Here is a 25,737-nt window from a genome sequence, read left to right as displayed (position 1 = left end):
TTAAAAAGACTGTAAGCCTGTGAAATAACCAGAAAGGCCATTAAATTTTGCTTCTAAGTGACAATTTACCTTCATAATTTCTTGGTATTTTGATACATGTAAATATTTCATTAGCGGACAGAAGCTCATTTGTGCAGTGTGTGCATTCATGTACATATATTATAACAGCATACCATATTATTGCCCTTCCCGACCAATGGATCTTGCCTATGAACTTGGAAAGTTTCATGCATTGGTTTGGTACATTTTTTTCATTAAGTGGTTACTGCAAGTTATTTGGAAATATGCTTCATGTATAAACAATCCTTTGCAATTCTTTTTTTTTTTTTTTTTTTTTTTTATGATTCCTTTGGGAATTTATTTATTTATTTATTTATTTATTTTTTTTTTTTTTTTTTTTTTTATTAATGTTATGATAGATTACAACCTTGTGAGATTTCAGTTGTACATTTTTGTTAGTCATGTTGTGGGTACACCACTTCCCCCTCCGTACCCTCCCCCCACCCCCCCTTTTCCCTGGTAACCACCAATCAGATCTCCTTCTCAATATACTAATTTCCACCTATGAGTGGAGTCATATAGAGTTCGTCTTTCTCTGACTGACTTATTTCGCTTAACATAATGTCACCTACATTTATATTTTTTGTGCAGTGTGCAGAAAGTGCTGATCAGAGATATTCAAAGAGGGAGATTCTATCACTATCTGGGTAGATAATTTAGGAAACTCTCCCTTATCTGTCCTTGAAAGCAACATCTCTATACAATTAAAGTTTTTAAAAAGCATTATTATATCATATTTTAAAGTTATCACAACCTTCCATAGATTTTTTTTCTCAGGTTTTTAAATCCTCCTGGATTTTCTCTTACCTCTCTGGCTGTACCGAAGATTTGGTTTGTTATTTGTTTTGCTATCATTCTTCTCTTTCCAGATATTGAATGATGGTATTCCTTAAAATTCTGCCCTAGGCCTGCCTTCCACATCACTTGATGTTCTTTACCAAGGCACTGTTGCTTGTACCCATGACTTCAGTCAACACCTTCATTCCGTGACTCAACTCAGACTTCTTCGCTGAATTACAGAACTGTGACACTCACGGCCTTCTTGACATCTTCTCTTAAAGAACTCAAAAGGACTACTTCAAATTCAACATGTCCAAAACCAAACCTACAATCTTCCTCTATCTCCAACCACACCGTGCTCTCCCACGTCATTCCTTGTCTCAGTGAGTGGTACCACTATTGGGCTAGTTGCTCAACCTGGAAAAGACATTTTCCTCTCCTCACCTTCTGTCATTCTCTCATATATAATTATCACCAAGTCCTATTGCTTTTGCTTCCAAATATTATGCAAATCCATTTGCCTCCTTTCCATTTCTATTGCCACCAACCTAGTGCATGCTATATGGCAGTAGCATCCTAGGCACTTACCCTCCATAACAAAGCCAACAATGGCAATAATGAAAATAATTATCATATATTAGCAATAATAATTAACATTATTATACTGATCAATCATATGTCAGTATATTTATATTACATTTATAATTATGCTATCATATACTTAATATGACAATAATAATAATAATAGCATTTTTTGTGCTTACTCTGTGCCAGGTGCTATAATAAACACTTTTAATTGACTCCCTCACTGTGGTCTCGGTGACCCAGCTACACCACTGTTACTTTGGGGTCCTTAAATGCTCCAAGATCCCTTTCACCATGGGGCCTTTGCACATCCTGTGCCCCATGTACACCTCCCTCAGGGCACTTATCATTATTTATAGCACATTATTTATAGCTCTCTTTAATAGCACTTACCATTATAGAGATTTAATACATATATGTGTGATTTTACATGCATATGTGTGATTTTAATTAATGTCTATCTCCTATACTTGATTGTAAGTTCCATCAGAAAGGAATTGTAACTATTTTTATTCACTATTTTACCTGAGACATTTCCTCTCATAGGATCTGACCTATATTAGGCATTCAATAAATAATTATCGAATAAATGAATATATGAAAAAACAGTAAACTGTGGGTGCAAAGTCCCAAATGATTTATGGTGGAAAATCAACATGCTAGAGAAACAAACAGTAGTTCTGGATGAAAAATCATTAATCACACTTTTGAGCATGGTTTATTTGTCTGTATTCCCAGTGCCTAGCACAGTGCCTGCACACAGAGGTGTTTAGCTCATGCTTACTGAAGCAATATACCACCTCTATCATGACTTCTGCTGTTTGCCTACCATTTAGATCCATAGCAAGAGACCTCCTGGGAAAAGCTGGGTTAGTTGGAGAGCAACATTGGCTCTGACAGGTGGACAGAAAGCAGCTGCCAGGGATACTAAGGTTTTCAAAGAGTTCACATGCCCGATCAAGTACTTGATCCTATCAAGGAGACATTTAGAAATAGGGGAAGATTAAGCCCTTTAACTGATTGACTTCATGTTTTCTGAGAGTCTAGAAAGTGGGGAGGGTATACAGATTAGCTTAATTTCATTTCCAAGTTTACATTCAGATTAAACACCTAATACAAGTTTGTCAACCACTGCAAACACACTTCATCACAACTGAACATTGCCCTTTTCTTTGAAAGAGCAAAGTGCTCATGAAAAATGGAACAAAGCACAAAAGAAAAATGCAGATTTTGTTTTCGTTTTCTATTGCACAACTTCTGTATTTCCATAAGGTTGTCATTTTGATTCTAGTTGATCTGTATTTGAAACGCAGAATGTTTTTACATCTCACTCAATTCATTTTAAAAACTGTACCATTTTTAAGATTCTGCATCACATCATGTTACTGTGAATGGAGAACTCCTAGGGTTGATGATTATATTGAAGCTAGACACCTGTGTTATAAGCATAAAGCCCCTGCAGTGAAAGTGGCAGCTAAAGCTATGTTCCCTGCTGATGACACCTAGAATTCCTGTTCAGACCAAGGTTTCAATGGAAAGGCAAGAAAGGATAAGAGACAATAGAAGATAGATGGAGATTGACTTATCTCTCAGGCAAGACTACAGGTAAACTGAGTCATGTATTGTCCATGGATGCCAGTGAAGTACAGTTCTGTCACTGGCAATTAGATTTCACTTTCAATACCACTCCAGCCTATAGAAGTTTTAATACTTTATTTATTTTTTTAAAGATTGGCCCTGAGCTAACATCTGTTGGCAATCTTTTTTTATTTCCCTTCTTCTCCCAAAAGCCCCCCAGTACATATTCTAGTTGTAGGTCCTTCTGGTTCTGCTATGTGGGACGCCGCCTCAGTATGGCTTGATGAGTGGTACTGGTCCACACCCAGGATCCAAACTGGCGAAAGCCTGGGCCACCAAAGCGGAACGCGCAAACTTAACTACTCGGCCACGGGGCCGGCTTCTAGAAGTTTTAATACTTTAAATGATTGATCTGAGCTGATGGTCTAACCAATTTTTAAATAATAAAACATTTCACAAAGGCTCAAAAAAATAGGAACCCATCTCTGAAGAACTATTCATGTTCTTTATCTCTCTTCAGCTGAAAACTATGATCAGCCATGATTCCAAACTTGACTCATCCACAGTAGGTCTTGACACCACACCCTCGAAATACATGTATGACATAGAACCAGATCTGAATAGTGTTTTAACTTAAAAACTAAAAAGAAGAAGGGAAACAAAACATAACCAAAAAGGAAATCATTATGAAACTGTATGTTCTCTTTGAAAAGTTGCTAGCAGCAATTCAAAGCTTAAAAAAAAAAAAAATAGGGGCACAAAAATGTAAATCTTCCCTTATTATTTATCACAATTTTACTAAGTTAAGAATTAAATATTTTATTCTGAAGAAGGTAAATATTTTACAAAATCTGCTAAATTATAGAACAAAATGATAAGGGACCAACATGTCTGGGCTCTTTACCTACATTCTTTCCTTATATCCTCAGGACAAACCTGACAGAGATGTATAGCTTTTACACCCTTAAAGACAAGAAGCCTAAGGCTCAGAGAAGTTAGGTAATGTACTCTAAATGAATTAGAAAGAAGGTACAAGATAAATATATTTGATATTTTGTGAAGGAGACATAGACTTTTTCCCCAGCAAACAGAAGTAGACAGATTTGTTTAAGGCATTTTGTTTAAGAATCTTTTGGAGCTCTCCTTTTTAAAACTCTCTCTCTCTCCATATATATATATATGGCCTCTCTCTGTCCTTATATATATATATATATATATATATATATATATAGTCTATGTCAAGGAGGAAGCACTTTCCAGTAAGTCAGTATGATTTTGGCTAAAGGCAATAAGGAAAAAAAATAACAATAATACATATATGTGTTATATGTAATATATAGAAAGTGCCTCCTCCTTGACATAGATTTCCTGATAGTAACTAGAGAGATGCAGGGTTGAGAAAAATGTCCCTTAATCAAAATCAAGTTCTGAAAATCAAGAGACAGAAATTCAAAAAATAATAATAAAAAGATTTTTCTTATGATTTGAAGATTGACTTTTTTTAACAAGTGCTTAAGGCTTTGCCGTCAGATGGAGTTCACATGAGATGAGAGAAAGCAGCAGAGAAGACTCAGGAGTCAGAATGCATTTGTTTCACTTCAAACTCCCACACTTAATGGTTGTGAATCCTTGGGCAAATTACTTAACCTTTCAGCATCCACACCTATAAAATGAAAATTTTATAGATATATAAAATTGGTAAAATGGATAAAATAATATCTACATCTAAGGGTAGTGCTGAGCACAGTGTGTTGCTTATAAAATGCACTCATGTGGGGTGGAAAAAGAATTGTTCGACTGTGACATGGAAGACTCATCTTGAATTGCCTGACAACTTGCTGGCTAGAAATAGGGGTCCTAAGAGTCTCCCATTTCATGGAGTTTCCCCTAAGCCCAATTTCCCAATGAGCCAATGGCTATCTTCCACAACCATTAAGAACACTTCACAAGGGCTCCAGGTTCTGGACAGCTGGCATTTCTAGCATCATCTATCCAGCTGATGCCCAACCTCAAATGGCTTGGCAACTGAGTCTAAAATGTTCATTTCTTCCTCGAGAAGGAGGTTTTCACACTTACATCATAAGAAAGTTGAGTAGCAGTCAGGCAGGGTCTCTTCCCTCAAAACGCAAACACAGTGAATGTCCAATTGCTTCCCCAGACTCTAGCACACCTCTCAATGACATAATGAAAAATGTGGGGGGCCAGCCTAGTGGTGTAGTGGTTAGTTTGAGCGCTCTGCTTCAACAACCTGGGGTTCACAGGTTCGGATCCTGGGTGCGGACCTACACGCCACTCATCAAGCCACGCTGTGGCAGCATCCCACACACAAAATAGAGGAATACTGGCACAGATGTTAGCTCAGGGCAAATCTTCCTTGCTGAAAAAAAAAATGGGGACCATGTACCTCTTTTTGCTGACCATTTGTCTCTCCAACAAAGCCTATTTTCTTTAACCTATCTCATAGAACATTGGGGTATTTACCTTTCCCCACCTTGTTGCCATTCAGTAAATGTTAACTACTCCTAGTTCTACTACTCTGGAGTTAGTTCCTCTTATAAAGGAAGCTGCAGAGGAGATGCAATAGTCTCAAGTACACCCACCCTGTTTATGAAGTCAGCCGTATAAAATTTCCTGCCTAAATGACAACAGATGTTCTCAGTCCGTTCTTGCTAGTTTCACCTGGGCTCTCTTCCAGGTGCTGGTATTATGAATAAAGTTCTCTAACAAAGTTTTTGAGCAAGCTAAGAATGATCAGAGATAAAGTTTCAAGTTAATATCCTCCTAGTCTTTACATATGTGCAAATAATTTAGCTGTTTGTGAAGTTTTTAGGGATTCAAGGCACAAGCTTAGAAAATACACTTACAAGAAACCTCAGGAGCAAAAAAAAAAAACATAGATATGGAAACTGGTTTTTGAAAATTTGATCTTCGGTGTTCTGAATTCTCATCCTTAAGCTAAATTTAAGATAGTTTTACTGACAAAGAGAGAAAAGGAAAATATTATGCTTTGAAGCAGAAGTATTATATGCCTGACTTTTTGCAGCTTTTATGATATAGTAAAGAACCGTAATGATTTTTTCATTTAAAAAAAAACAAACTGAGGGGCAAAAAGAGCATGCATCCAATAGCATGTCCCACTAACTTAAAGCAAAACCAAAATAACTCAATATACAGAAGCACAATAATGAAATTTCTTTTGAAAAATTCCACAAAAGAAAGAAGTCAAATCTACAGATCATCCAGAGAAAAACATATGTTTATAAACATATAAAAGATGGAATTCCTGCTTTCGAAGACTTTTATAGGCTAAAAACACAAGTGAGGAAAAATATTTTTGGAAAAAATTCTAAGCCATGAGATGTAGCAAATGCTTCATCAATAAGGAAGCTCTCATTTTCTACTTTCTAGTAAATTTTCAGATTTTCACACTGAGATAAGAAGGCTTTCATGCTCCAAGCCAATAAAGAAACATATTGCCTTAAATTTACTGTCCTCCTGCTTCTTAAATGTGCCCCATCTTCTGTAACAGCCCCTAAATGTTGGCCTTCTTGCCGCCTTTCACATTGCTATTTGTTGAAAACACAAAACGGATATTTCTGGGACTCCTTGACGAGGAATTGGTGATATGACCCTACACGTGAAAACCTTTAAGAGGTGAAAAACAGCTGAGCCTACAGTGGACTTTCACCTATATCTTTGTGCTTTGCCTATGGGACGGACTTCAAGATGCTCACATGTTCATTATTTGCATTAACTCTAGTTTGGTAAGTCTAGTGGACTTGGAAGTGGGAGGAGGTAGAGAACTAACAAAAGGAGCTAGCTATGAAACTGTTGAATAGATGGAGAATCAAGCAAATGGAAGAAATAAAATCTCCCACAGTTAATGTTGAGTGAACCAGAGACGTTTTTTCAATGCATAGCTTAGATTTAAATTTGCTTTTCAACAGCTTTTAAAAAAGCAGGTATAGCCCATACTCCTAACAGACAGTAGAGATGGTTCAGTCACGCCTGACCTAGCATTTTTCTTGTCTTTGAGCTGTAGCCCTGCTCCACTGACCTTGTTGTGCCCTGAGATTAGTTTGCCCCTAACTGGAGCTGGAAACATGCACAACTCCAGGGGGCGCTGTTCACACACACTACAGTGTGAAGGGTGCAATGTGAAAGCCACCCCTGGAGCTGTGCCACACTGACGTGTTCCTGCTAAAGGGATGCTCAGGCCACTGTGCTGCTGTGGCTCTCATCTGGGCCAAAGACATTCTACATTTAATTGCTAGAGCCTGTAATGAGCGGTGAAAAAACGGATATGGAGATAATATTTATGAATGACCATCATTTACGTAATAAACCATAGGCTGAGATGAGAAGTTTAATTTACTAATCCTTCAAAACCTACAAGACTCTTTGGGTCTCAACCCCACCCCACTCTTCTTTTGTCTCATTCTTCTCTGAGTTTGCATATCTCTTCTCCTCTCCCCAAACCCTGTGCATCTCTCTCCATTTGTACCTTTCATTCTCAGTATGTCTCTCCCCTTATATCTTCTCCCTTTCCTTTTGGTCTCTTTCATCTTTTTTTCTGCTTATAACTTTCATTTCTCCAATCTGCTATTCTAAGCATTCCCTATATGTCTCACTTTCTCTATCTTTCTCTTTCCTTTCTGTGTCCCCAGGCACCATTCATCTCCATCTGCCTTTTACCTTCTGTTTACTCTTTCTCTTGCTGTTTCTTTAATCTTTTGTCTATATCTTTTTTCTTCTATTTTTCTAGTTTCTTTCTTACTATCTTTTCCTTTAACTGACCATGATGAGAAACCAAAGTGTGCTTGTTCAGTGTCTTCTCTGTGGTCTCAGTTTAATTTTTCTTCCATATCTGTGGTCCTTGAAAATACACTGAAGATACTTCAAAAGTAAACCTCAATAACCGTGACATTTAAAGCTGGCATTTTCATTATACCTTGATCATATTGCAATTTTATAAATATCATATATGCTAAAGAATATTTTTGTAATATTTATTTCTGCACATGAGACTATTAAAGTGCATGCTGTGTGACAATCTCAAATCTACATATCTTCCTCATTGATTTTGGAATTCTTGAAAAAATGCTTAAAACTATGTCAAAACTTTTCTCAAACATGTGTCTATATTTCTATTGACTATTTGTGTACAGAAAAGGAAAGGTTTCCTGCTGGCCTTGTTTCACCCAATTGTTACACTTGCAACAAAGTCTGCCTCTGGGAAGCAACAGTCTCACAATTTGGGGATCTCAAATAATGACTCAGACAAATGCTGAGGAAGAACACTTCCCAAATGACTTAGGATCTTCTTCAAGTAATTAAAGAATGAACCACAAAACAGACCAAAGGAAAAAAGAAGGAACAGATTCACAGACATAAGAACAAAAATACATGAGTTAGAACTCAAAAACTGGTTCACTGAAAAAATAATAGAAAATAGATAAAACACTAAATAAACTAATTAAGGAGAATAAAAGGGACAAAATGCAAATACACAAACTAAGAATTAGTTAAGGGGGGAATGACCATAGGAAGAGAGAGAATGAAAGGAATCTCAAGACACTACTTTGTTCAATGTGACTAAACAAATTCTGAAAAATCATAAATAATATTCAAATAAAGCATAATTTGCTAAAATTGACTAAAAAAGAAGGAAAAAAATGTAAAGAGATTGATATTCAGGTTGATACTCCAGATACTTTTGTGACAGGGGCCTCAAATAATAAGAACTGAATCTAGCTGTACCAATTCATTCTGGCTGAATATCAACTTTCCCAATGGCCACAGAAAAACTGGACAAAGAGCCACCCTTAGAAGAGGCATAGGTACTGATGGTTTAAGAGGGAATGCTGCTAAAGCATGAAATAATAGAAAATTCCAAATTACTGAAATTATTTTAGAATGTAGAAAAAGAAATAATAATTTAGTATTTAACAGAGATAACACAAAAGTAGGAAAAATGTTGAAGGGAGATAGACAACTCAATAAATATTATTGGGACAATTGAGTAGCTATCTGGATCTACACCTCACACCACTCACCAAAAAAAAAATCAAATAGACCAGTGATTAAAATATTCAAAATGAATACTTAAAGTACTAGAAGACAATGTAACACAATTATAATCCTAAAATGAAAAGAGCTTTGCTAAATAGATCAAAATATCGATAAACCTCAGTGAAAAAATTGTTACATTACATAGAAAAATGACTGTATTGCAAAAAAATACTATAAGCAAAATTTAAAGACAAATAAATAGTGGTGGGAAAAAAATGAACATTTGCAGGTCTCACCATAGCCGAGGGACACATAGATTAATAGATAAATAGTTCCTGCAAAGCAAAGAGAAAAAGATAAAAATCCAACAGAAAAATGGGCAAAAGAAATAGGCGTTAATTGCCAAATAAAGGAGAAACAAAAGACTTTTAACATATGAAAGCTGTTCAAGTCACTCATGTTAAGAAAAATAAAAATGAAAGCTACATTTAGAAACCATACATTACTTTACAGATTGTCAAAACCCCAAAAGTTTGTTAACAGCCTCTGTGGGAAAGACAAAAGAGAAACAGGCATTCTCATATATTAAATGGTGGGGATATAGATTTGTACAACTCCTCTGAAAGGCGATTTGGAAATAGCTGCCAAAATTGCAAAGACGTATGCCCTTTGACACAGCAATCACACTTCCGAGAGTTTATCCCGCAGGTGTTACTCCACATGTATAAAATGACATAGGTGAAAGGTTACTTTTTGTCGTAGTCTATAGTAGCAGACAATCTAAAACGACCCAAATGCCAACCAACAGGAAACTGGTTTAATAAATTGTGGTACATCTATACCGAGGAAAGCATCATAACTGATTAAAGAAACAATAATGAGAAAATTCTCTATACTGGCATGGAAAGATCTCTAGGAAATGAAGTTAGATTAAAAAATGCAAGATGTCAAGTACTATATTTAGTATGTTAACTTTCATGTAAAAATAGAGAGAAAATAAAAATGTACTTATAATTTCATATATTTGCATTTTATAGAACGTGAGGATACACAGGCAATTAATGACAGGGAGAGTTGGGGGAAACTAAGCAAATGCAGGTCAGTAATGGGAAGGAGGTTTTCATCTTATCAAAACATTGATGTATATTATATAATAATACCTATTTTAAAAATGAGAAAATAGTTTCTAGGAAGGGAGTACTTGCTCATGATAGAAAGCCTAGGAGGTAGTGGAGCCAAGATATTAATTGAAAAATAGAAATTGAGTTAAATAATGTGGCACATGATTATATATAATTTCTGTGGCTTTGAAATGTAAAGTATAACAGGACCATTCTGAATAGTGCTTCACTTTACCTTACAGTAGAATGTAGAACTCTCTTCTTCATGGGATCCTTTTTATTCAGACGTTTCACTTGATCCCGTTTTATCAAGGGTTTTTTTAAAGGAAGAACACAGGCATCAGGGGAGGGGAAGAACAGTTTGGAAAGCGTGTTGGCAACTCTCCATCCTATATATTTGGAGAAAATTTCATCCCCTACATTTGATGAAACTTTTGTATTGTAACTAGTGAAAGGATCAGTTGTGTCATTTAACTCAGCCTGTTGAAAGAAAAGAAAAAGGAACAAGTTAAAATAGAGTTAAGTGAGAGGAAAAATGATGACTTGTTAAGATAAAATCTATGTTCATTTTCTTCGACTAATGTTGCATTCTTCCTGTTAAATAAAAATAACCTTTATAAGAAAAAATGCAGTTTCCCAAAAGATTTAAAAAATCATACCAACAATTTTCAGTGAAATAAACAATTAAGCATGAATGAAATCAGTCTTGAAATTTCAAAAATTTAATGATATAATTTCTACTTGAAATTTGTACACTTCCTACACAAGAATTTCATAAGTATGATATTTATTTATTAAGAAATTAAGCAATCAGTTGAAGTAATGTACATATTTTATTAAATCAGAATTCCATTTCTTGGTGCATAATCTAAACTTTCCTTGAAAGCAAAAGAAAATGTCTACAGAACAAAATGTCTACAGTAAAAAACAAAAAGGGCTCTGTATTTAGCTCACATTGAAGATGTTCAAGGATTTATATTTTGATTAAGTTTAATATGGTATAATGTTTTAAAAAACCTAACACAAAAATTCCACAATATTCAACCAATCTTTAGTTAGGAAAGAGCTATTTTCTGAATTTTCTTACTTATGTTCAACAACGTCCATGACTGATTTTTTAATTACATCTTCTTTTGAAATGGCTAGAGAGGTATTTTCCTTGGCTGGCATAGGTAAAAATAAATGAAGATGTAAGTTTCAAATGTCATGTGTTATACCTCTTTTAATGTTCACAATATGTTCATATTAGGAGCTCTCTTTCTCATAAATAAATTGGATGCTGCCTCCTTTTGTTTTAAGTTTTTATGTTTTTTATTCATATTGTCCATCTTCATGCAGCTCATAACCAGTCACTCAAGATTCATTTTATATGCTGATGGATCCTGTGGTAGGAAATTAAGGAATGGAAAATGTTTTTCTGCATACGAATCCCTAACTCAACCTCTTTAAGATTCCAAGATCAGGAACTACTGTTGAATTGACTATTGCATTATTTGGATGAAATTATAGTAGAAAAAAAAATAGAACAATCTCATGATAAAGACTGAAAAACATAAAGGGTTAAAGCAATGAGAAAAACAGCAAAAGGCAAGTAGCAAATATGGATTACTGTGAAAGTCAGAGAGGATGGGAAAGAATAACATGCAAAAAAATATATATGAAAAGGATAAGGTAAAAATCATGCAAGTAAGTAAGAACCAAAACAATGAAATGAAGACTCAGAATGCTAAAACATTAATATCACAATTTTTAAAAGCAGGCATATTTTTACAATTTCAGAAAAAGAACTTTATCACTAGCCCTCATTGAAATATATCCATTTTTAAAATATCTTTGATTTCAATTATGTCTGGATATGGGAATCAGTATACAATCATGTTTATAGTATTCCCAGTCATGTATCTTGCTTATTAATTACGTCAAAATCATGGAAAGAACATTCAACTTGAAACCAGAAATTAAACTGTGTCTAGGACACTTAGTAGCTATTGTGACTTTGAGGACGTTACTTAATGTCCGTCTGCAGGTTCATCTGTAAAATGGTAATCACAGTACCTGTAATGTTTATTCTGCTTACCTTCCCAGCTTAATTTCTCATAAGAAAAAGTACTTCAAAATCAATAATAATATACAGTATTGCACAGATGTATTACTATAAGCTCTTCCATTACTAAGAGAGTGGTGAATGAATAAATGTGTGATTAAATGAATGGACCAACAGGGACCGGCCCCCATGACCAAGTGGTTAAGGTTCTGCATTCTCCACTTCTGTGGCCTGGTTTCGTGGGTTCTGATCCCAATTGTGGACCTACTCCACTCATTAGCCATGCTGTGGAGGCGTCCCACATACAAAATAGGAGGAAGACTGTCACAGATGTTAGCTCAGGGAGAATCTTCCTCACTGAAAAAAATTAAAAAAAGAATGGACCAACAAAAAATAATGTCTTTTCATGACATAATTTCTGGTAAAATATATTCTTTCCAGAGGTAGGATTACCCTGCATTACAGAATTATGATGCTCTTTTCATCATGTCTCTTTAGACTACTCCTTGCTTTCTTCCTTCCCAGACTAGACAGTTTGTAGATCCAGATGCAAGCTCTCCCAAGGAACAAAATGAAGGCATTCCCACATCTTTCATGATGGTTCCCTGATTGAAAGCCCAGGTAAATTTCCCTCCCCCATTGATGCCCATGGCATTCAACTTATGGAAATATAGTTTCAAATATCGGTCAAATGTATATTTGCCTTATGTATAAAAGATTTTGTTTGTTTTCTGCAGGAAGTACCAGGAAATAATATGTGCTTTACAGTTTGAAAGATCTGAAATCAGGTCTGCTTTTCCACTTCCTACTTAAGAATGCAACCTTGGGATATTTAGTTAGCCTCTCCAGGCCTATGTTTTGTGTTTGGTTTAGTTCTGTCTTATTTTTCATTTGTGATATGGAGATAAAAATAACTGCCTCTCAGAGTTTTGTGAGGGTTCACTTAGCAGACAGTGAGAAGTTCAATAGGTATCAGTTCCCTTCAGGAATTCCCTAAGACGACACTAATGCTCCAGCCTTGCAGCAACCCCCACCACCAACTGAGAGAAGACTTGACAGAACCTCTGACACACTGAAAACAGTTTTCTTATATTGTCTCCTTTACATTAGAAAATTTATGAAATCTGAGCATCATTATACTTTTATAGGCATCTCCTTTCTTTTAAAAAAAAATGTGCTTTTTGGTGAGGAAGATTGGCCCTGAGCTAACATCTGTTGCCAATCTTCCTCTTTTTTTTTCCTCCCCAATGCCCCAGTACATAGCTGTATATCCTAGTCGTAGGTCTTTCTAGTTCTTCTATGTGGGATGCTGCCGCAGCATGGCTTACTGAGCAGTGTGTAGGTCCTCGCCCAGGACCCTAACTGGTGAACCCTGGGCTGCTCAAGCAGAGCACACAAACTTAACCACTTGGCCATGGGGCTGGCCCTTGGCATCTCATTTTTAAAGAGTCTTCCTTCTCTTAAAGCCGTTATTCTAATATTACAATTCAGAGACTTAAATGCCAACTATGCATAAATATAAATCTATACATAGAAGTAGACTTATGCAAAATATTAATGATATTCCTGAATGATAATGATATTGAGTTACACAAAATATTAATGATATAAATCCTTCCAACAGAACTGTATTCATGAATTTACTACTATTTAGCCTGCCAATGAACATTACCTCAAACTCAACCTTTAAACCTTTTTTACACATTTACACATTTACATTACACATTTTTTACACATTTTTACACATTTACACTTTCATCATGCATCCCTATGTAGCAATGGCCACGTAGGCTTTAAAATTCAGAATTGTTCATATTGGATTGTTGAAACTTGGCATTTTTAATTAAGAAACAAATGGCAATTTTTGAATATCTGTGTTAATTTTACTGATTTAATATTAAGATTGGACAAAGGGCATTCTTAAAGAGTATTTCTCTCACACACATACTATAGCCACATGCACGAGCAAATGCCCACCCTTTGTCTTTGTGTTGCGCAGAAAGATGGTAAAAACCAGCATTAATATAGGTTGGCGAGAAGACGCATAAGTCAGCACCAGGGGGAATTCCCCAAGGAATTATGATATGGCAGCAATACAAAAGAAAAAAGCCTCTCCAGAGTTCTGAATTTTCCATCAATAATTAGGGAAATGTAGCAAACACATCAAAATTTAAATTAACTCACACTACCCTTGACATGTCTCTCATAAAGGAGAAATAGGATGTCAAGCCATTGCAGCAGAGTTTGCAGCAAATTCTATCTTCGTCTCTTGCTGGCTGTCCCTTTTTTGTCTCCACCTGTCCTTAAGTAATCTTAGAGCTGGGAATATTTAACTTGTTTGTGAAAAAAAAAAAGAAGACAATTTTTTTCTTTAAACTTTAAAATTTAAATGTAAATGACTCATTGGTAGTCTCAAAATACTATTTCCTACAGGAGTTATAAAAGCTCACAAAGGAAAACAGCATGAGTACTCTTTGCTACTAAAATTGTGGTCCTTAGAGCATCGTTATTGTCATTACCTGAGAGCATGTTATATATACAGAATCTCAGGCCCTACTCCTGTATGCACACTAAAGTTGAAGGACTGAGGGGATAAGAAAAGGACTGGATGGGAATATCCCATTTTCTGACTTACTAGTGACGAGATCTTACACAAGTTACCTAACCTCTCTGAGCATGTTTCCTTATTCTTAAAGTGGGATGATAATAATAATCCCCTTTGCAGGGTTATTGTAAAGATCAAACATAAACATTGAATATATTTTCTAGCACAGTGTCTGGCACACAAAAGGTTTTTCAATAACTGTTAGTTTCTTGTTTATATTTAATTTCGGAGAACGCACAACATAATGAAATGGCAGAGCCTTTGAGTTAAGCTCACTCATAGGCGCATCCACCACCAGTTACTTATTTTAATCCCGTTTAGACTCAGATCCCCCATCTGCATGGGTGATGATGGTGGTGGGAGAGCTATGGGGCTTAGATGAGTTAATATATGTAAGATACTTAGCACAGTGCCTGGCACATTGTAGAAGCTCTACAAGATAGTTTCGTTCTCTTAAAATGATATATCTGTTCCATTGGAATTCTACTGATAAGCATTAAAGAAACTATTCTCTTCCAAAAATACATCCTCCTTTCCACACTCATGTTTCCATTTATGTCAAAAGAGGAGCCATGTGTGGAGAAGGAGGGAGATAGGTGCTGAGAGACTAGAGAGTAATAGTGTCATTTGTTCTATTTTGCTGCTTTATAGAGTACATTAGGCGTATGGAAATATCATTAAGAATAAAAACAAATTTCATTTTAAAGATCTCACCATGAAATGTTAAGCACCAAGCTCTTTACCTGATGAGTCAAAGGTACTCTGAAGAAAGTCACATATTCATTTTAGCTGTACATATTTCTTTCTGATATTTTAGGTCATATACCAGATGGCATAAAGCATTTATACATGATGACTTTTCCTAGATGTGCCAACATATGCTGCTGAATTGCCTGTACAGAAGAGCCTTGCTCATTGCAAGTCTCCCTGGAAGTATTTCAAACAAAGCACATCAATTAACATTTGTTTATTATGCCACTGTGAATATATGACAATTTTTGATTTCTTTTCCAAATACTCAGGCAACAGTTGGGTTTATATTGAATTTGTCATATGAAGGGCTCATATTTAGGGATCTATTTAGAATTTTTTTTCATTTCAAATATGCTATTAAATATCTCACCTCTCCTCTAACCTCCATTAAGCATCAAATTTTATGAACAGATATTGTAGACTATAGAATGTTGTTCTGGATAAAAAGACATGAAAGACATGAGAGTACATAATATAGTTAGTAATAGATTTACCAGTGATTTAGATAAGTTGAGGTATTAAGGACCAAATTTAATTCACTAAATTCAATAGTTTATCATATGAATGACATATTTATTTTCAAAGCATAAAAATAAAAAATTTCTACTTAATTCCATAAACATTCAAATATATTCAATCCTTATGAAATAAATCCTTCCCACTCTACAGTAGTTTATAATTAAGGCTGTGTTTCACTCTGCGTATATAATATGACAATTATCTTACATGAGGAAAGGTTCTGGGAGCAAAGTGTTAGGAAAGGAAAGAAAAAACAAAGGTTATGCTATAAATGTAGTCATTTGCTATAAGTGAAATAAGAGTAGAATACATATTTCATTTTAGGTCGAAGGCACAAGCCTGCACTGTATAAATTTCTTTTAGATGTTCTCTACTCACATTGAGCAGTGAGGCAGCACTGAAAGACTGACAGAGTTGTTATCACTTGTAAAAGAAAGCTTCTAGCTATTTTATACCATAGAACTTGCTGCCTAAAGTATCACAGGCCATTAATATGTTGGTGCAATGAAATTTGGGAATTAGCATGTTATTAAGAAAAACTAAGGGTGTTTAGGGATAAATACCTAAGCCACGTAGCTTTATTATTGCAAATAAGTGCTGTCATGATAGTGCCAAAAAAAACAAATAAAAGAAAAGGGAAGCTTGAGTTTATCATACTCATGTTTTACTATAAAATTAAACACACCTATAAAGGTAACTTATATAGAAAGTATTCAGACTATTCCAGAAAAGAATATACTATTTTAATAAATTCAAAATATTTGCTCTGGGGCTAGCCCAGTGACATAGTGATTAAGTTTGCACGCTCCACTTCGGCAGCCCAGGGTTCGTGGGTTTGGATCCCAGGCGCGGACCTACACACTGCTCATGAAAGCCACACTGTGGCAGGGTCCCACATACAAAATGGAGGAGGACTGGCACAGATGTTAGCTCAGGGCTGGTCTTCCTCACCAAAAAAAACAAAAACAAAAACAAAAAATTTGCTCTAACATGTTACACCTATAGACCAAGTATGCTCATTCTTTTGAAATCATTTGCTTTGTCTTATTCTTAGATGTGACGTTTAGCTGTGTAACTCATTCTACAGTACCTTTATTAACTCCCTTAAGAGGGCACCTTTTAAAACCTGAAATAAATATGAGCATTATTTTCCTTAGAGAAATTAAGCATGAAAGGGCAGGAGTTTTAGCTGTGGAATTTAGGAAACTTAGAGGGTCACACAGGAGTAAAAGATGAAGAGAGTTATAAGCACAGGGCCGACAGAGAGAAAATTCACACAGATGTTAATCACTTTGGTCTTTTGAATAATTAGGTGTGAAGAATTTAAGGCAGTTAGTTTAGACATTATTACTCTTGAAACCTAGTGTAGACATGTTAATATGCAACTTGACATTAAAAATATACCAGCTCATAATAAACTAAAAAAAATAAACCTTTGTGACCAAAGTCACAAAAATGGTGCAAGGAAAACACTGGCTAGAAGAAGAAACAGAGCAAGTGATTAGACATTTAATTTTATGTCATATCTATATCAATGTAGAATTCTTAGTCAATAAAACTATCCTTCAAAATCAAATTGAATAAAAACCTTTTCAAGTAAGTGAAAACTGACAGAATTAGCCACCAACAGCTGCTCACAAAAAGAATGTAAAAGGATTTTCTTCGAGCAGAAGAAAAACAATCCCATATAGAAGGTCCGAGATTCAAGGAGAAAGGAAAGAAACATGCAAATATGTGAGTAAATCTAAAGACTATTGAGTGTTTAAATAATATTAACATATTAGTATCTTTAAACACACACACACATGCAAACATTCAGATACACACACACAATTAAAATGCTCAACAGGAAAATTGCATAAGTAAAGAGAAATAAATGGAGTTAGAATATAAGACTATTTTATGGTCCAGGCAAATACAAAATCTCTCTATGCATATTATACCTCGATAATTCAAGGATTCATTCTGTACCATCTGGGGTAACAAGTAAAAGAATGTGTAACCACCAAACAAATAAAGGGAGTGGGATGGAATGGAATAATAAAAATGTCTTCCCCAAAGAGGCACAAAATGAGATTAAAAAAAAAAGAGAGAGAGAGAGAGAGAGGCTAAGGAACAGGAGGTACAAACAGAATAGTAAATAATAAAATGTAGAAATAAACACAAATATATTGTAATGATATTAAGTCGAAATAGAATAAGGGTTCAAATGTAAAGATAATAATTTTCAGGCTAAAAAAATACTGCTTATCCAAAAAGATATACATGTAAGAATACAGAGAGAGGGCCGGCCCCATGGCCGAGTGGTTAAGTTTGTGCCCCACTTCCACAGCCCAGGGTTTTGCCAGTTCAGATCCTGGGCGCTGACATGGCACTGCTCCTCAGGCCATGCTGAGGCGGTGTCCCACATAGCACAACCAGAGGCACCCACAGCTAGAATATACAACTATGTACTGCGGGGCTTTGGGGAGAAGAAGAAGAAGATTAGCAACAGATGTTAGCTCAGGTGCCAATCTTTAGAAAAGAAAAAAAAGAATACAGAAAGCTTGGAATAAAAAGATGGAAATAGATATACCATCAAACACTAATCAAAAGGACCCTAATAAAAGAAAGCTACCGTGGGTTATAACAGAAAATATACACTTTTTATAAAGAACAAACATTTCATAATGATGAGAGTATTGTCATTGAGCACAGCAGAATTTAATTAGAAATCAAAATCATAATCATGAAAAGAAAATCTCCATAAATGTGGACATTAAGCCATAATCTCCAATAATCCATGGTTTAAAATAATAATTAGAAACTAGTTTGAGCTGAATAATAGTTAAAATATTACTTATCGCAACTTTCAAGATACACCCAAAATTATGTGTAGAGGGAAATTAATAGTGTTAAAATCATATATTAGAAAAGAAAAATGCTACAGATCAATGCCAAGGAATATAGTTCAATAATTTTATAAAAAGAACAACACATTAAATGTAAGGAAATTAGCAGAAGGAAATATAAAACTAATATCAGATATTAAAGAAATAGAAAAAACATAATATAGAGTATCAGTATTAAGAAATTCAAAAGTTGCTTTTCAAAAGACAAAAGTTCATAAACTCTTGGCATGATAAATTAAAAAGAGAAGAAAGCCAAAAATAAGAGTTAAGAATCAAGGAAAGAACATCATGACAGTTTCTAAAGACTTTAAAATATCATAGAAAGATATTGTGAGCAACTTTATAAAATATCTTTTAAAATGCAGATCATATGGACAAATTCCCAGAAAAAAATCTCAAAAGTGATGCAAGGGAAAATAAAGTCTAGGAAGGTATATAACTTTGAAAAATTATTCCACGATGAAAAACTTTTCTCTAAGGATCCATGACTAAACGGCTTCTCTTGTGAATTCTACAAAATTTTTAAGGAAGAAATCATGACAATATTAAAAACTTCTTCCAGAGAATATAAAAAAGAGATAATCACTTCCCTGTTCATTCCATTAATTCCAATAATATCAAAGAAAATATAGAAATATTAAAAAGTTATTACATCATCATCAAGTGTTTTTATTCCAGGAATGAGATGATTATTCAGCACAAGAAAATCAAACCATGTAATTTACCACAGTGTCCACAGGCAAGTTACTTCCCCTTTCAAAAAGTTTAACTGTCCTTATTTAAAGTTTCACTTTCCTCATCTATAAAATCAAGACCATAATAACTCATATATCATATGATTTTTATGAGGATTAAATAATTAATGCACATAAAGTGCTTAGCACAACGCACACAGTAAATACCCAACAAATCTTAGCTAACAGATGGGAAAATTTACTGTGTAAAGGTCATTTTTTGGACTTCCTTGCTTCTTCCATAGAATTCAGTATGACAAAATAGACTTAGGACTCAATATATACATATTTATTTCATATTTTTTACTGATTTGGGGGAAAAGTTTTATAAAATTTCTTACTTTATATCCGTGTAGTATCTCAGGATTAAGTAAAGGAATTCAAACTAAATTAAGTGATTTTTCAAAGTTACAGTTAGATACTTTATCATTTATATTCATAAATCATATATTTTATTGTTTAGTAATCGAAATGTCTTTATCTCTAGCTAACTTTTATGTAAAACAGGTCTAGATGAATTGTATCTTTTAGTTTAACTCAAATTAAAATTATTTCTTATATTAAATATGTATTATGCATAAATTAATATGGCTGCTTTTAGAAATTTCTAATTTAGATTTTTCTCTGAGGAAAGCTTGCCTTCCTCCCATTTTCTACTTAAAATGAATGAAAGCATCCTTTCCAAGTCTTCTCACTAAGCACTGAAAACTAATTAGCACATCTAGTGGTGATGCTTTTGTTGATTCTGTTATTCTCAGTGCTGACTGCTGGAGTAATAAAGTCTTTACTTGGATCTAGCATATAAAAAATATTTGCTATGTCTGATTAGCTGACTTATGAATTTCAAATGTAATTATCTATAGATATTTACTAGAATTTTGAAGAAAGAAGACTATCTTATACCAAATGATTGGCCCTGGAAACAGGCATATAAATTGAATTCTAATTACAGAAATGACAAATTTGAGTTGGCTTATTTACTTAGTCACAGTATAATCCATTTGAGATGTGAAGCAGCATATAAAAATAGATACAAAACCTGAGGGTAATATAAATAATTGAAAGAATAATGGAGACAAAAGAAAATAATAAGACTGAGTCGGATAAATATAAATGGTCCTCTATTTCTGCTGGAAACTGGCCAAAAATTTGACTCTCGTTTTTTTAAGCTCCAGTAAGCCGCTTATACAAAATCAATAGCAAGGTTCGGAGAGTACATGAAACTAAGGAGGATTTATTTCCTAAGTCCCAATAAAGGGGATATTGGGTGACATCGTGGTCATCACTATAAAAGGTACAATAATTTCTGTTTTTCTTTCTGTGTTCCTCAATCCAAAACCAAGGACAAAGCTGAAGCATAATTGCACAAAAGCAAGTCCATGAAATCTAAAACAATATAGTTCAAATGGGCAGCTCTCTGATTTCCTTTTTCCATGAAAAAATATTAGTAATCTAGATAAAAAGATGGGTTGCATGTTTTTAAGATAGTTCTCCGTAAAGATTTTTAGTCCAAATCAAATTTATGATTAAAAAATAGAGTTTAAGGTTTTATTTTCTACTAGAATCTAGAGTGAAGATACTATATGTTGTCAATAATGGCCTCTATATGCTTTGACAATTAATTGGGCAGAGTGAATTCATTATTTACTGTCTTACTTGTTAACATTAATTCACATAATTATTATAGGAAAACAGAACATTAAGGCATTAGGATAATTGCATCTGTGAAAGCTAGAAAGAACTAGAAACTTTCAGTGACAGGAAAATAAGTGTACCCTAGGATAATAAACAAATTAACCTGGCTCAAAATAAGACATAGACAAGAAAAAACCATTTGATGGAGTTTTGAAATATCATAGGATACCATATGAATAAAGCTTGACTAAAAACTCCTATTTATATTTTATGAAGAATGGATAGTTAATTTCATAATGAATTTCTTTGACTGTGAAGAAAAATATATATATTGTCATTCATATGGACCTAGAAAAACCAAGAACTTGTAAAATACATTTTTAACTTTAAAGAAAAAGACTTCAGTCTTTGCAAGTGTCCAGATTTACAATTTACATTGTCTAATGCTAGAAAGAAAAATGTGCAAATAAGATAACCAAATAATTTATTATCCAAATCGGGACACTTTTGAGAGTGAATTAATTCACCACTAATAAGAAAGCTGGAAAATTAGGCACAGACCCAGGCTGAGCTGGGCAAAGTGGAATGCAGTAAATTTATAAATGTCCCTCAAAGGCACAAACTCAAGGCAGAACAATTACTCTTCCCCCAAAATCAACTCCTCTCTTCGAGCTGCTTAATCAGAAGATGGCCAACCCTCTTATCTTTAACTAAAAATAGGTCAATATTAAATTTTAAAAATCGTGTTCTCCACTGTGAGTCACTGATACTGAATGTGGACCCTCCTGTCTCCTCAGAGAGAAAGGACACACGCTTCCTGATGACGAAAGTACCAATTTATCGCCCAGCGTTTTACCTTACCTGAGCTATGTTTGTTGCATTACAGACTCGCGCGTCCTTCTCGTGATCCTTTATTTTCTGCAGTGTTTGCCAGATTACATTTCTAAGTCCATCCTGTTCCTCATCTCCCCGAAGTTCCCGCAACATTTTCACCAAGTTGTACACTAAACCGTAGTATCCAGTCCATATCACTTGACAACCTGTTTAAAAAGACAATCATCTTATTAAGGTACGGTTTTTTGAAAAAGAAGAAACTTAATTCTACTACTATTTTAAAGTCTGAAATCCCGAGTTCTGGGAATTAGTTTTTTTCACTCCTCATTGCTTTTACTCCTTTAATTTGAAAAGACCACAGATCATTTGAAAATTTCGAACTGTAGAAAAGATGAGCTGCACCTAGCTAATATCATAACTTGTAAATTTAAAAGTTAAACAGGAAAACTGCGAACTAGGTACTAAAAACAAATCTGAAATTTAAGGACAGAGGTATCACTTCAAGGCACTATGAACATTTAGACCACGATGGTGAGTTTTTACAATAAATCAGAGAAACAGAAGAAAAATCACTGGCTGTTATAAAACTGACCAAACTCTATGAAACGTGGCATTTGAACCAAAAAGCAAACTTTGAAAATAATGTGAAAAGCAGATAAAAATTGCTGACGTAATTATAGGCTGGAAGATTTTTTTAAACAATAGAGACATAAATCAATTGAGTAGGGGAAAGGGAGTAATGAATCCAGAAAAGATTTTTAAAAATCTAAGACACTGCTCCTTCTAAAACTTATATACCAATTCGAAATTTATATAAATTATCAACTTCTACTTTCAAAATATGCATTTCCCTCACAGAAAGGAGGAAGAAGTTTCTCTTTACTCTTCATCTTAATTATTTCTTACCTAGCTGGTATATTGCCATGCAATAACTGCTCAGGAAAAGAGAATTCTCACTCAGGTAGTGATGGAACAAATAAATTTAAAGAATGAAATAACAGAGAGATCTCAAAGAGGATATGAACTTCAGTTAGGCAAAGAGCTACGTGAGAGTACTGAGCATATGTGAAGCAAGTAAGAAGAGCTAGAGGAAAAAATGGGTTAGAAAGGGAGATGGAAGGATTTTAAAGCCAAAAACATTCTATATTGTACTTTTCCCCCAAAATCCTGGTGATAACTTATGTGACATTGGAACTCATGAATGCTCTTTTTGAATAAAAATATAAGCACAATCTGAAAAGTTATAATCTTCAATTTTTTCTCATTCAATCTAGTTTTTTATGATCCAGGCTAATAATAATCATTACTATTATAACTAGGATACTTGGCAGTACCTACCATGCATCCTTATTCTAGTCCTCCCTACAATCCTGCTATGTAGACTGATTTATATTGAAAATAATAGAAGGGGCCTATGAGCTTCAACCTGGTAAGAAAGTTCTCCAGCAGCATGTAGCTGATGAGCGACGAAGCCAGGTGAATGCTGGTCTGATCTTATCCGAGGCAGCCGAGACACTCCAATTCAGACATGTGCTTTTCCTTCCAACCCTCACCTGCTATTCCATTCATAAGAAAGGAATAGGCTAGAAGGTAGGAGGAGGAGGCAGAAGAGAAATGTACACATTTTAGAAATAGAAGGAAGAAGGCATATGTCCAGCTCCCAAACTTAAGGCACCTTCCACCCTTTCTATTGTTGATTCTTTAGAAGAGAAAGTATAAGCTGAAAATATGAGGCTACAGAGAAGCAGCCAATTCTTTTAAAAATACGATTTTCCCCTTACAAAAACTTTGCTAGTTAAAACTGGTGTACTGCAATATTTGAACTTATATATAGGGAGGGATGTCAGCAAGATGGTGGAATAGGAAGTACCCAGTCCTCTGCCCCCTAACAGAAACAACAATTTGGCAGCCATCCATGAACAAAAGTGCCTTTGCGGGGACCTTGAGATCCAGGTAGGAGGTTGTGAAACCTCAGTGGAATCCAAGACTGAGGAGGGCCACTTTGAGAAGGCAGGCTTGGACCCAGGTGGCAGGCCTGTTGACAGCGATGTGGTCCCAGCAACGGACCTAAAAGCACTCCTGTCCCCCTGTGAACTCAGCTCCAGTCCTGCTTGTCTACAGTCCTGCCACCAGCCCCACCCACCAAAGGACCCAGGAAAACCTCTTCCTGTTGGTGCCCTCAGTGACAGGCCTACTGACAGTGAACCTGACTGTGGACCCTGAAGCAGTTCTATAACCTGGCTCCAGCCTAACCCTATCATGGTCCAGAGGAAGCTTGGCTCACCCAGGACCCACCCATGGACCTGGCATGAGTGCTCAGGAAGCTGGTGGGAGCCAAATCAATTTGCATCTCTCGATTTGCAGGACCAAAATCTGAAGACCCAGAAGTGGTCCCATGACCAGGCTCCAGCCCTGCTCAACTATGGTCCCATCTGCTCAGAGACCCGGCGCCTACTCATGCCCCAGTAACAGGCCTGCTGACTCCCAGCAGAGAGGTAGCCATAAGAAGAGAGAAGGTAGAGGATAATAGTGAGGATCTCAAATTGAGCTGAGGTGGAGAGCTCATGTTAGAAATGGATGAGGTAAAATAAAGACAATGGGGTCAGATTAAATAGTAGAAGTTTGAACAAAAGAGTAGTGTTGTATTTGTTCAATGAAAGGTTATGTCTATTCAAGTAATAAACTGGGAAAGCAATACAGGAGTTTTATGAGGTAACCCAGGTCTTTCCTGTGATGGCTACGGGAGGTTGGAGAGTAAAGGACAAACATAAGGCATGGTGGAGAAGATCGAAAACGACTTCGTAGCTGTGGAGGAGGAGGAGGGAAGGAAGTGGAAAGGAGACACACGTTTTCAAGCTCAGGAAACTGAAACAATAATGGAATCACCGGCAGAAATGAGATTATGTAGAAAAGCTGGAGTGGGGAGAAAGAAGATAAATATTATTTGGAAAATGTGGCACTGGGGGAGTATCTAATTTTCAGTGTCCTGTAGCTTGTTGTAAAAATATACCTAAAATTCAAGTAAAATAGAAGTGAAATTATTGATTTGGGAGTCATTAGCAGAAAAATAAGGCTTGAATTCAATATGAGTACAGAAACGGTTATGAGCTTTTAAATTAATAATTCTGGAATTGTGAACTTCAGAAATAAAAAAGTAGTTTTTGAACAATATGATAAATGAAACAAACTGTAGATTGTAACTCATTTATAAATTTTTTTGCAGACTCCCAAATTCTTTACAGTAAAAAGAATGATTGATAAAAGTACACACAAATGACCTTCCTTCATATATTTTAAATTACTGTTTACTAAGGAACAGTATTTTATAAGCCTACAATAGTTGAATCACCAAACTGAATATGGTTTGCTCTTAAAATCCACAAGACAAGTGATGAACCATGAAATATATTCTGATAACTGTGTAGTAAAAACTCACAAACCTTTTAAAATGCCATTGATGATTTTTAAAATGAGTGTTCATCTGCTGATTTAAACTACAGTGAAGTAATACTTACAAATAATATTTGTAGGGAGAATCTATTACATCCAATTGACTGACAGTTAATGAAGGAAAAAACCCTGATAA

General features: G+C 35.0%; 1 protein-coding gene across 30 annotated transcripts in view; it reads right to left on the bottom strand.

The window, feature by feature from the left end:
• TMEM232 (transmembrane protein 232) overlaps positions 1 to 25,737 on the bottom strand; it is a 182,592-nt gene that overhangs the window by 85,298 nt on the left and 71,557 nt on the right. For all 30 annotated transcript variants that reach the window (XM_070569549.1, XM_070569567.1, XM_070569556.1 and 27 more), the window contains 2 exons: positions 22,179 to 22,357; positions 10,372 to 10,616 (listed from right to left, as the gene is read on the bottom strand). In XM_070569549.1, the coding sequence (XP_070425650.1) occupies positions 10,372 to 10,616; positions 22,179 to 22,357 (424 nt within the window). The remainder of the gene's footprint in view (positions 1 to 10,371; positions 10,617 to 22,178; positions 22,358 to 25,737) is intronic.

The sequence above is a fragment of the Equus przewalskii genome, chromosome 13 (assembly GCF_037783145.1).
Source record: "Equus przewalskii isolate Varuska chromosome 13, EquPr2, whole genome shotgun sequence".
In the NCBI taxonomy this organism is placed as follows: domain Eukaryota; kingdom Metazoa; phylum Chordata; class Mammalia; order Perissodactyla; family Equidae; genus Equus; species Equus przewalskii.
The sequence above is the reverse complement of the archived record's forward strand: the minus strand, read 5'-3'. Positions and strand labels throughout refer to the sequence as shown.